At 44.6% G+C, this 12562-nt stretch overlaps 2 protein-coding genes across 11 annotated transcripts in view; both read left to right on the top strand.

The window, feature by feature from the left end:
* PPFIBP1 (PPFIA binding protein 1) overlaps positions 1–7986 on the top strand; it is a 113678-nt gene extending 105692 nt beyond the window's left edge. For all 10 annotated transcript variants that reach the window (XM_030469417.1, XM_030469438.1, XM_030469478.1 and 7 more), the window contains 6 exons: positions 1231–1353; positions 2286–2411; positions 3286–3474; positions 3979–4158; positions 4522–4587; positions 5292–7986. In XM_030469417.1, coding sequence (XP_030325277.1) covers positions 1231–1353; positions 2286–2411; positions 3286–3474; positions 3979–4158; positions 4522–4587; positions 5292–5378 — 771 coding nt within the window. In that variant the 3' untranslated portion in view covers positions 5379–7986. The remainder of the gene's footprint in view (positions 1–1230; positions 1354–2285; positions 2412–3285; positions 3475–3978; positions 4159–4521; positions 4588–5291) is intronic.
* A 3172-nt stretch (positions 7987–11158) lies between these two features.
* On the top strand, positions 11159–11902 carry REP15 (RAB15 effector protein). The gene has a single exon (XM_008490235.2). It carries the CDS (start codon positions 11180–11182, stop codon positions 11900–11902), a length of 723 nt encoding a protein of 240 aa, XP_008488457.1. The 5' UTR covers positions 11159–11179.
* Positions 11903–12562: the final 660 nt, after the last annotated feature.

The following is a 12562-nucleotide window of genomic DNA, read 5'->3' as shown; positions in this document are numbered from 1 at the left end:
AACAGCCCTCACCTCTTCCCACATTCACCTCCTCTCAGCTGCCTCTAAGCCTTTCCCAGCAGCAGTCCCAGCCCCAAATGCACTCCCTGCCCGTGTTATAAGAGGGAAGAGGGGTCCAGGCAACAGCTGGCCCCAGGAAACAGTCAGCTGCAGCTGGGGAGGAGACACCACCATTGCCAACTCTCTTTCTCTCAAGACCTCCTGTGGGAGTATCCACTGGCCAAATCCCAGCTGGCCCTGTGAGTGGGGTGCCTGAGAGGCTCTGTGGCTGCTTGGGGCAGCTCTGTGTTGCAGACAGCCATTTTAATGTCAATACAGGGAGAGCAGGAGTAGACAGACATCTCTTGGTGCCCACAAGAAGCCAAGGCGATGGATCATGGCAGTCTGACTTGAAGCTTCCTACAGCAGAAAGTCAGTGCCTGTCTGGAGGAGCATTGACCTGTGCATTAATCTGGGCCTGTGTTAAAAGTTTTAAGAAGGACATAAAAGTGCCACACGGTCACCTCTGCACATGAGTTTTTCCGTGGATGACTGAATCTACTCAAAGAAAGATAAAGTTGGAATTTATTCTTGCTTGCTTTTGCATCATCACCATGGCTACACCCATGTACACCTATGTTGCCTACCAAAGCTACAGCCTTCTCTCCAACAGCTAAACGTGTTTCATGGGACAATAATTTCAGAACTGGCTCATAAACTGGGTCTTCAAATTTTCTGGATGATTGTAGGGGGAAGGCTGAGGAGGGTCAGAGTGTCAGAGGCATCGCTACAGCAACAAAGATATGCCAGAATGCTGTATTTGTTTAAAGGGCCCCCTGAAGCTGTAACAGGTGTCCTGTGTTGGCCTAGTGTTAATAGCTGTAACCCAAGGAAAACAGACTGATGCTACTACCTACCTGCAAGTGTTTCCTCTATTCTTTCCAGCTTTAAACATACTGTCTTAAGGTGGAAGAGCAAACATAGGAAGCAAGAGCCCAGATTCGTGCATGATAAATGGGCAATCTTGTGCTTAACAGTTGTGTGTGACACTGGTGTGCTCAGGCAGTATTTGTAAGTACACAACAATGTGGAGATTGTGTGCTCACTGGTCATGCAGTTGGGCACTCGTGTTAAAGTCTTACCCCGGAATGTGTCAGATGTGCCACAGTCCAAAGCAGTCTCCTCCAGTCAGGTACTGGTTACACCAAAAAGCATATTTATGTTTACTAACTCCTCTTTCCTCTTTGACAGGATGACTTGCTGTCTTTGAAAGTTGTCAGTGTTCTCCACCACCTCAGCATCAAAAGAGCCATTCAGGTTTTGAGGATAAATAACTTTGAGCCCAACTGCCTGCGCAGGAGGCCATCTGATGAGGTACTGCTTCAAGATGAAGCTGTGAAGGGGAATCCTCTAGGCTTTTTCCCCTAGTGTTTCTTGATTATTCCTGCTCCAGTCTCTCCTTCTCTCTCTTCCTTTCTATTACATTTCATTTTTTGTTTTCTTTTTCTCATGTTGTTCTTCCAGTCTCATGCTTTGCCATTGCTACCTGGAACACCACTTTTTCCTCTACCTGCTATCTCCCCAAACTCGTGTCCCTCTTGCCAAATCTCCCACTTCCCTTCCTAACCAACAGCTGGCTGTTTTGGCTTAGTCTCTGATGTGCTATCTGGCACATAAATCATTTTGAACTGAGTACATTTTTGCTGTAAGTCCTGTGTAACTCTGGAAAATTTATGGCTGTGTCAAAAATTTTCCGTGTAAAAGGAGTCTGGCCCTGTTAGCCATCAATTTGGTTTGGAAGCTGTGTATGTTGGATAAGGCAACAGCGGATGATGCAGCCCAGACTCTTGGATTTAGATTCATGGATTTAGATTCACACTGTGTATCAGCAAGAAAAGTACAGCAGGTCATAGAGATAGCTAAATTTTCAGTTCTACTGGTAGAAATTGCACTTAGCCCTTGCACATAGCAGGATAATCAAATCAAAATGAAGCATAATACAGAACCTGCCCACTGTCCAGATGTTGTGGTTTGGGCTCCCACTAAAGGATAGGGAGGATAGGACCCCTACTGTGGGATAGAGAGGAAAAGATCTACCTGGTGGACATATCCACATCTCCACATTGACATTGCTGCAAGATGGCTATCCAAAAAGGTTTGTTGTTTGATTTTTTTTTTTCCTTTTTTTCTCAAGTGCAAAGTGGGCTTGCATTTATTCAGGGCTGGAAAGGTCTGTTTCAGTGAAGACAGGGGGTGGACAGCTGAGATGTGAAGGTTCCTTAACAGCCCATTGCTCCTGTTCACAGAATAATGTCACAGCTTCTGAGGTGACCCAGTGGACCAATCATCGTGTGATGGAGTGGTTGCGCTCCGTTGATCTGGCAGAATATGCACCCAACCTGCGGGGGAGCGGGGTGCACGGGGGACTGATGGTAAGGCTCTGGGCTGGATTGTTCCACTTTATTAAAAAAACAATTAAAATAAATGGCTGAGAATCACTAGAGCAAAGTTCTTTGCTGCACACACCTTACCTTCTTTTTCTGTTCAATAAGAAGTCGCTATAAAAATTTATTACCCTATAGTTTTAAGGACAGGAATGTCTTGGGCTGAGTTAGTGTGGGCAGCAATGGGTTGGGTTATCTGTATTCCCCTCACAGTTTAATTTAGGTATGGCCTTGTCCACCTGCTGTCCTACGATGCAGTACTCTGCTGTCATGCTGCTTAACAGCCATCATCTTCCTCCCTAGACATAGATGTTTTTACTTCATAGACACGTTGCTTTTGTAAAATTTGTGGTTTCAGTGTCAAACTAGGATTGTTTTGAACTGCTCTAGCCTCAGATACCCTAGGCAAGTGACATTTACTTGCAGAAGTTCATTGTAGTGATTAAGAGGTACATTTACTGCCTCAAACATTTTGTCTCTTTCTTTTCCATCAGCCCTCTGGCTACATTTTCCAGACCTAAAGAGCATGGTGGATAAATATTTTGTGGCAGCTTCACACATTCACATTACAGGAGTTAAGGGAGAATTTATCTTCCTTTTTCTTATGTTCCTTTTTTTCTTATCTGCTGATTTGTTTCTATTTATAACTCAAGAAGGAAAGCCTGGAGGTAGCATTTTACAAATCCTTTAACTAGTTAACTCTTTTCTCTCTTTGTTTTATGCTTTTCTAAAATACAATCAACAACCCCAAAGCAGCCTGAGGAAGTGACCAAGTTAGGCATGCCTGTTGATGTCCTTGAGACCTCATCAGACAGTACTGGCTTCAGCTGGATTCTCTGTGATTTTTTTTAAATTTTAACAGGTTTTGGAGCCCCGTTTCAATGTAGAAACCATGGCCCAGTTGCTGAACATCCCACCAAACAAGACTCTGCTGAGACGGCACTTGGCCACCCATTTCAACCTCCTCATTGGGCAGGAGGCTCAGCAGCAGAAACGCGAAGCCATGGAGTCCCCAGATTACGTCCTCTTAACAGCAACTGCCAAAGTCAAGGTAGGTCACTTGGTCTGGGGCAGTGCATGAGCTTCCAGGCAGACCTTTAGGTCTCCAGTGTGCTGGTTTTATTCCTCTATGGAGGGCAGATCAGTAAGGTCTGAGAAAAGAGGCTGCTAATGAAAGAAGCATGAGGGGAGGGCTCAGCAGATCATCTCAGCTTCTCATATGCACAGACAAGAGGTAGCACTCTTGTGTGTCATCCTTCTGCCTGTATTATAAGATATTTGGGAGGGAGACTGTTTCTTAGTGTATATGTTCATGGTTTAATGCACTAGGATTCTGATCTCATCTGGGATCATGTGATTGGTGGTGTCTCGACAGTGGTAGAATGAGGGAACTTGTTCTTTCAGATGTAATTATTATGAAATACAGCTATTCAGAAGATCTTTGTTTAGGAGAGGGTTGAGGTTTTGACCCACTGAAACACCAATGCAGGTGTAAGAGATCTGTAGATTCTTTGCTGATTCTCCTGATTTGTCAATTTTTTTCTTTGCTTGTAAGCCAAAGAAACTTACCTTCAGCAATTTTGGGAGCTTGAGGAAGAAGAAGCAAGATGATGTGGAAGAGTATGTGTGTCCTATGGAGCTGGGACGGGTATCTGGAAGTGGGTCAAAGAAGGGTTTTAAGCCTGGCCTGGATATCCGAGTATACGATGATGATGATCTGGACAGGCTGGAGCAGGTATGCCAATTCTAACAGTTTGGAGGCCTTGACTGTCCTGTCAGGTTCATGGGAAAACCTTCCTTTTCCCAGAAAAACCTTCCCTTTGCTTTGGCCCATGAATGTCCTGACTTCTTACAGTCATGCAGCATTACTAACAAAAGTGTTTCTCCCTGGGGAGGTTCAAGCTATGAATGCAGTTCCTGTAGGACCTACTCTGGCATAACTTCCCTTTTCTCTCCCAATGGGGCATGTTCTTCCCTCACTCTGACCATCTTAGGTGCAATTAAGCAGTTCCATTATGTGCTGCACTTAATTGCCACTCTCTCATAACATACTATGAATTTATTTGTTGATTCACTATCCTTTGCCTGTTTTTTCTAGATGGAAGACTCAGAAGGGACAGTGAGGCAAATAGGAGCATTTTCTGAAGGCATCAACAACTTGACAGTAAGGCTTGAAAGTGGGGTCTGTGGAATAAGGTCTGTTTCTGTAACATGGGTATAAAACCCTTGGCAGTCAATAGTATTAAACAGCAGTGCCGTTAAATGCAGGTCCACAAAGTACAACTTTTCCTCACTCTTTCTGACTTTGTCAAGCAGCTAAGTTTTGTAGTTTTGGAAGCAATTGCTTTGATCCATTTCAGTGCATACAAAGGCATTGTCTTTGGAGAGGGTGAAGTGCCACTGGTCTCTGAGGCCCAAAATATGCCAAATACTGTGCAAATTATGGGTATAGTTAAAGCCCATCAGACCTAGGGGTCATTTGAGGACCTTTGGTTTTTTTACAGTGATGAAAAGAAAAATCACTGTTTGAGGAAGATACCTGCCCATCCCAGTTGGGAGGTTCCCCTGCCTAGGGGTTGTAGCCCATGGTCACCAGCCCCCTTTGCTGATTCTCCACCCTCCAGGGAGGGCAGAGGAGATGGCATCCAGCTCTAAGCCAGCAAGTTGCCATCTGGCAATGGGCTGCCCACTGATGGTCATGTGTTTTCTTGGGGGAAGCCCAGCCCTAGCCTGCTCTCCCCTAGTCATTTGGGGGAGCAGAGAGGGGACTGAGCTATGAGTGAAAAATGTGCTCAGCAGAAGGAAACCAGGTGCCTGATTTCAGTTGTGAGGGCCTGAATATTGACTCTTCCCTCTTTTCCTTTCTAGCACATGTTGAAAGAAGATGAAATGTTTAAAGACTTTGCAACTCGGTCTCCTAGCACCAGTATAACAGATGAGGACTCCAACGTGTGATGGTAACCACCAGGCACTGACAAAGGGTCATTTTCCTGTGTGCAAGAAACATCATCGTTATATGTGAGCAGCAGATCATGTACATTGCATTGCTCTTGCTTCTGTTTCTTGGAAGTAACACTGGGAGATGGAGAATTCAAAGAATAAAAAAAAGAGGGGGAAAAAAAGGTGCCTACTCTAAAGTTGCCATAAGAAACACCCCAGACACTGGTGAATGGTAATTGTTTTTACTATATTTAATGTACAAACTGGTGATATGTTTCAGAGTGTTGCATTTAAATTTACATGGTATGATAGTGTTCCTTTTGCTTATTCATGGCCTCAGCTAATCCTTTATACTGTTTCAAAATAATGTTAGGTGGAAGTATTGCATCTGTAGATATTGTGCACCAGCTTTCTCTAGGTTCTCAGCTGAAAAAAAGATGTTACTGCTCTTTTTCAAGTGCATTTGTTTGGCATAAATACAAGTTCTGCCCTTCCTGTGGTATCCAGTGTAGGATTTTAGTCATTCATGCCCTGCATAAACTCCCCAGTATCTCTTGACTGTTGCTCTTATTTTTATACTGTTTTATATATAAAAAAGAAAGAAAAAGAAAAAAAAAGTATATGAAGTACATATAAAAGCAAAAATTTAAATTTTGTGACATGGAGTGATGGCAAGTATGAGGTGTGGGGGAAGGGAGGAGAGGATTGTAAAAAAAAAATGCCAGTTTGCATACCAGCTGGTTACTGGAAAAGGCAGGCTGACCTTTGGAAGTGTTTGCTTTTGTTGCTTTTTACTAAGTGCACAGTTTAATGATCTTCCATGTGGGATTCAGCAATTATAAAGCATGTTCTTCTAAGCAGTGACTTGTATGGAAACTGCACATTTCTAAAATGTCATTTTTCTTGTTCCCAGCAGCAGTAGCTATAGCATTCAAATAAAGTTATTAACTCTTTGATAACTTTAAAAACTTCCTTAAAATTGAGAGTACTCCCTGCATATGGAAGGGATATTTCTGTGCTGTTACTAACGTAAAGATGAGGTAGTTAAAAAAAAAAAGTTATATTGAGAAATGTATAGGAAATATATTATTTCATAATATTAAACCTAAGGTGGGGCTTTCCCTCTGAGATGCAAATATCAAATGTTGCTATCCTTTTACTTTCTCAAAGCACAGCTCCTCTGTTTTTGAAGAGCATCAGATTTTAAAAATCCTAACTAGCCAGTGGAAACCTTTTGTCAGACTTTTGGCATTATGAAATGTCCTAGCTTAAGCAAACAGAAGAAGTAACTCTATTACAGTGGTCATTTGTATGGTGTTGAATGTTGCATGTATTTTAGCACAGTGGCATGAAGTTTCTCTGCTTTGTAAAGGAAAAAAAAAAGAAACCAAACAAAAGGCTGGAATTGTTCCTTGCAGTGATGTGTTGCTTTACCAAGTACTTGTCCCTCGTTTCATCTCTCTCCTGGCTGGAAGTGAGACTGTTTCCAGCATGTTACTGGTGTGGTGTGAAGGCTTTGCATTACCTTTGTGTGGGTACTTCTGAAATGCTATTAAGAAAGCTATCAAAGGAAGAGTGATTCTTTCAGGGGCTTCTAGGGAGCTCCCATCAGATGTTGGGGGTAGATTGGAGACATATTCTAGCTTTGTATTTATTGTCATCTGATAGGCTATTATCAGCCTGCTTCTTTAAAGGGTATGCAGTGTAGGGTTTTACTTATGCACCAGGATGAAAAATTCAGTGTTGACCAGTTGTGTTATGCATAATATAAAGCATTGCCATTTAGTTTTTAGTAACTGGAGCCAGGCAGACAATCCATAACCTATACATAAAATGTTTTGTGCTGCTTGCCAGGATGTCTACAAACAGATCAGAACTGATGTTTTATTCAGTATTCCTGACTTATTCCTGTCTGCAATTGGCTATCTGTGTTTTCTTCCTCTGCAGTTTGGGTTGAGCTATTTTGTTCAAGCAAAAATACCACATTGTGTTTACTTCTGCTGTCAACTTTAGGGTGCAGATGCTTGGGATGTGAATTCAGGGATGTGAACTCCCTTTCTGTGAATACTCTGAAATAGTGTTATTATTGACACAGAAGTTGAGCTTCAGACCCTGCTCCCCCAAATGCAGCGGAGGCACTGGGAAGATGTGGTGAAGCTTCTGAGCAAAATTATTCCTTCAGATTTGTTCTCACTAGACCCTGGCTAGTGAACATGATTGGATAATCAGAGGGATAAAAAAAAAGGGGAGAGGTCTAGTGACACAAAATTATGTGTTGAAACAGACACAAACACTGTCAGATTTCTCTTCAGCCTGGTGCTTTTAGCAAGCTTATCAACAACAACAGATGATGGTTTATTTAATTACTATGTAAGCAGCCCTTTCTGCATTTACAGTTTGGAAGCCAGGTCATCCCCTCAAAGCTGCCTGTCATCTGAACCTTGGTAGTTTCAGATTTTATGGGGGTGGAATATGAAAGCAAGTGATAAAGTCAGGAAGTTTATGTGCACATGTGCACACAATTGATACTGTTGGGAGTATTTTAATTTCTGCGTGTTTGAAGAGGGCAATGTGACTACTGTGTACTGACATGTAAAACCCAATAAAGTCTGTGGAAAATGCCGAGTGTTTCTGGAATCTGGTTCATTTTTCACATATCATCTTTTTTTTTATTTTTCCTTTTTACTTTCCTAGGAAGCTCACTTTGTTCTATTTAAAAGAAAATTGAGGGAGAAGAGACAAAATAGCACATTTTTGCAGACTTCTTAGCTCCTTCTTGGTAAACTCATTTGTCAGTAGTGCCTGCAGGAGGATTCAGCTAACAGCTAAGAAATCAACTACTTCAAGTCTTTTTACTTGTTTCTGGGATCCAGATTTGAACCATGTTAGGGTTGTTTGGTATGGCTTGATGAGAAAGTACTTCCCCATTTCTTGGTGTGTGCTTCTCAGGGAGTCCTCTCGGGGTGCCAAAGGAAGGATCACCTCTCTTGTCCCAGGTGTCATTGTCCTTACAGCCTTCAGCAGTCATAGGAGCTACTTTGCCAACAGGACCTGAGCTTCCCCAAGCTACATTTTGTTGCTGGGATGCATGTACAAATGATGATCAGAGTTTGTGCAGTGTAGCCCAGATGACAAACCAGAAAGATCAGGACCCCTATCTCATGACCTTCATTTCTGTGGTTTTGTTCATTAAAGTGGGAACACTGAGGATAAAAAGGCAACTTAGAGTATAATAAACTTATGTTTGCTTACCATGATGAGGAAAAAACAGTTATGTATTGATCAAGAGCCTATGGAGATTAAGCCACTTTTTTCTGTTCACTTAAATTACATATGTGCTTAGGAATTGAGAAGTAATCCAGAACAACCTCTGGAATGACTCTACTGATGCCCATCTGTCTTGGGTTAGTGCAGTGGTGTTTTGGAAGCAGGGGAGCCACAGGGGTGGCTCCTGTGAGGAGCTGCTGGAAGCTCCCCTGGTTCCAATCCCTGCAGATTGGGATGCTGGGTCTGCTTCTCTGAGAAATATATTCAAGAAAGGGAAAATGAAACTAAAAAAATATGGGGGAAAAAAAAAAAAAAAAGAGAGACCAGCAGCACAGAGGAGAGGAAGAGGTATGAGAGTAATGCCAGAGAAAAGATACTAAGGTCAGTGAAGGAGGTGGACAGGTGCCTGAGCAGAGGTTTCCCCGCAGCCCGTGGTGAGATGGCAGCTGTGCCCCTGCAGCCCATGGAGGAGCACGGTGGAGCAGTCCCTGAAGGACCACGGTGGATAATGTGGATTTGTATCCCCCGAAGTGTCACAGGTGAGCAGATGTGAAGCTGCAACCTGTGCAGGATTGCAGAGAGGGGCAGATGTGGATCTGCAGCCATGGAGGAGCCCGCGCCCGAGGAGGTGACAAGTCCCACAGCAGCCGTGACTCTGTGTGCAGCCCGGGCTGGAGCAGTTCCTGAGGGACAGCACCTGTGGGAAGGACTCATGTCCCTGGGGTTCCTGAAGGACTCTGCAGTGAGAGGGATGCCGCGTTGGAGCCAGGGAAGGCTGCGAGGAGTCCTCCCCTGAGGAGGAAGGAGCGACAGAAATACCATGTGGGGAACTGACCCCAAACCCCTCTGCCCATGCCCTGAGGGGGAGGCAGCGGTGCAGCAATCTAGGGAGTGTGTTAAGGTCTGGCCATGTTTTCTATCTCCTTGTAGATTAATTAGTTTTGGGGTTTTTTTCTTCCCAAAATGACCCTGTCTGTTTTTTTCCTCTTACCATAACCAGGAAATGCAGACCTCCCTGTCCTTGTCCTGATTAATGAGTCTTTAGGTGGATTTTCTCCTCTCTGTCCCACAGTGGGGGTGTGGGGTGAGTGAGCAGGGGCCTGGTTGGTACCGGCTGGGCTCAAACCATGACACCATCCACGAGGTATTGTTGCATCCTGGTTTTCCCTTTAGGAGGGAACTTGTATTTACCCTACCGGCACAGTCTTACCCTGTGCTGCTTTGCTGTTGGGAATATTTAGTGCAAACTTTATGCTTCATCTTGGTATTTTGGCTTTTTCATTTACAGCAAAAGCTTTTCCTACTGAGCTTCTTTATCTGTCCTCAGTCAGGAGGAAGTTAGTGCTCTTAGAGGCAGCTGAGAGACAAAACCTGAGTTGCCAGTAGATTTGGAGTGGTGATCAGCAAAGGAGAGAGTATTGGGTGCTGGGGAACCCTTGGATAGAAAAGGTATTAGAGTTACAGACATGAAGGAGGGAGCCAAGGCCAGCATTGGGCCTGACCAACACCTGAGAAGGCATTACCCTGGGGTGGCAGAAGGACAAGAGCATCTGTAGCAATAAAGAGAGAGATCAAATGAAGATGCTTCGAGAAATGAGAGTAAAGAAGGCAGAGAAAGACTGAAGCTCAACAGCTTTTTCATTCATTCAGAATGAAGAGACAGAGGAAGAGCAGCGAGCAGTGGGTTGGAGCCTATTTCTTGAGAACGATGGTGAGATCTTGGGCCAATGAAGAGACCATAGTGGTGCATTTAGCACAAGGTCTGAACAGGACTGGCTCCTGCTGTGGCTGTAACATATGACCCAGCTTTCACAGGTAGGGAGACTGGATTTTGTAAGGTGGGGAAGCTTGTTTATTTGTATCTGTGTTTGATAGTCATGCGTGGTGGTGCATTGGTTGTTCAGGCTTCCCAGTGGCAATCCAGTTACAGGCAGCAACAGCACAAGTTTCTCAGTTGTGTCGGAAGTCCCATCAAGTCCATGCACTTTGCCATGGCACAGCTAGTGCCACTGATAGTAGCAGTAGTTAATATTAGGATAAACACCTCAGGCACACTGTGCAAATCTTCATGTTTGGATGCATACCCTCCTCTGGGAGATTAAAAGAAAAATGTTGCTTGATGTCAAGGAAACACACCCAGTGACAAAATGGCTTTTCTGTAATAACCCTAGAATGGAGATCAGAAGAGATAAGCTCAGACTGGAATAAGACAGCATCAACTAAAGGAACGGTGCCGGAATTAACAATAAGGAAAAGAAGCACAAATTAATTCAGTAGGTGTGAAAGTTACTGGGCCTGTCGGGCTGGTCACTGCTCAGTCAGCTGCAGAGAAACACACCCAGGAGAAAGCCCGTCTGCCCCACGGGACGCCAGCTCACTCACAGAGCTCAGCTCTGCTGCTGCCACTACCTTCATCTGCAAGGCAGCAGGTAACCATGTGCATGCATAATAGGTCTGTCTGAGCCCAGTGCCTACAGAGCCTTTGCTGGAAAAGAAAAGACTTCCCTAAGGTGGACTTAGAGTGGAAACAACCTCCTTCTGCACAAAAAATGGGCCAGAAGGTCTCGCATGAGGACAACCAGGAAAACAAGGCTGAAACTCTAGTCATCTGTGAAGTCTTCAGCCAAGGCGTGGTCCATGCATCTCAAAGGCTGAAGGACTATCTTGGTTTTGTGGATCCTCAGAGCAAATTCCAGCCAGCCACAAACACGCTGAGTGAGATCTTTTTGGTCAACTTCATCAGCTTCTGCATGGAAAAGGGAGTGGAAGAACACATCATGACCAGCAAAATGACCAAACAACAGTCCTCTCTGTTCGGGGTGGACTGGATCTGGACTCTGACTGGAGCAGACAAGCAAATCAAACTCCAGATTGCCGTGCAGGCTTTACAGCTGTCTGAGCTTCTCCGTATGGAAGGTGGCCCCGTGGAGGCAGTGGAGGATTGCTGCCGGGAAGCCACTCTGGCAGATGAGCACTTCCAGAACAGGAGCAGGTCTGAGAAACTGGCAGAATTCTGCCGCCTGGTGGGACAGGACTGTCTGGGCTTGTTTGTCATGTTTGGTGTGCCAGGGAAGCCCAAGGATATCCGAGGAGTCATGCTGGACAGCATTGCCAAGGAAGAGCAAAAATGCCGCCTGTCGGGCAGGAACGCGCTACGGCAATTTGTCACCAGGACTGACAGCTTCCTGCCCGCAAAAGACATGCTGGAAAACTGCCTTGGCACAAAAAATGGACCGAAGGAGGTGGGCAATGTGTACATCAACTTTCTGTAAGCCTCTGGTTAACAGCAGTGGCTCTCTGCATGCCAGCACCACAGGATGCATGGGGCTCAGTTCTGTTCCTCTCACTTTCCTTCCCGCATGCCATTCCCTCCACCCTCTTATTTCCCACCTTCCCCTCCACCCATCACATGCCCATAGCTCCTGCAGAAGCCAGGCTGAGTCAGTCTCTCCAGGTTTTTAAAACAACAGGATGTACCTGCCAGAAAAATGTGTTTATAAAGGCACGTAATTTTTCTAGGACATTTTGTTCGCCAGACATTAAGTCTTGGCTGGAGCTGATGGAAGCTTGATCACCCTGAGCTTTTGGGGAGGTCGTGGTTGATTTGACTCATAGCCTTTGTTTACTGTATAGCAGATTTTTTTTTTCTGTAATAGGAGGCTGAGTCTGTAATAAAGAAGACGTATGAGTGCTGGTCTGAAGATTTGCATTCAGCATGAAGACTGATACCAGGGCTTAAAAACTCTGGTTTGGAGGAGCGAGCTGGTTGCCAACTAAGGGAAAAAGTCCTTCCCCATGACTGGTTTCTCATACAGCTCATTTCTATTACTTACTTGCCCCTTAAAGTAGACCAGTGCCAGGCTACAGCTGGCCTGGGAGCTGTGACTGAGAAGCAGAGGCAGGGATGGGCCAACTGCAAAGACTGTTCTTGT

This window comes from Calypte anna, chromosome 1 (assembly GCF_003957555.1).
Source record: "Calypte anna isolate BGI_N300 chromosome 1, bCalAnn1_v1.p, whole genome shotgun sequence".
Lineage (NCBI taxonomy): Eukaryota > Metazoa > Chordata > Aves > Apodiformes > Trochilidae > Calypte > Calypte anna.
This window is presented reverse-complemented; position numbering and strand designations above follow the sequence as displayed.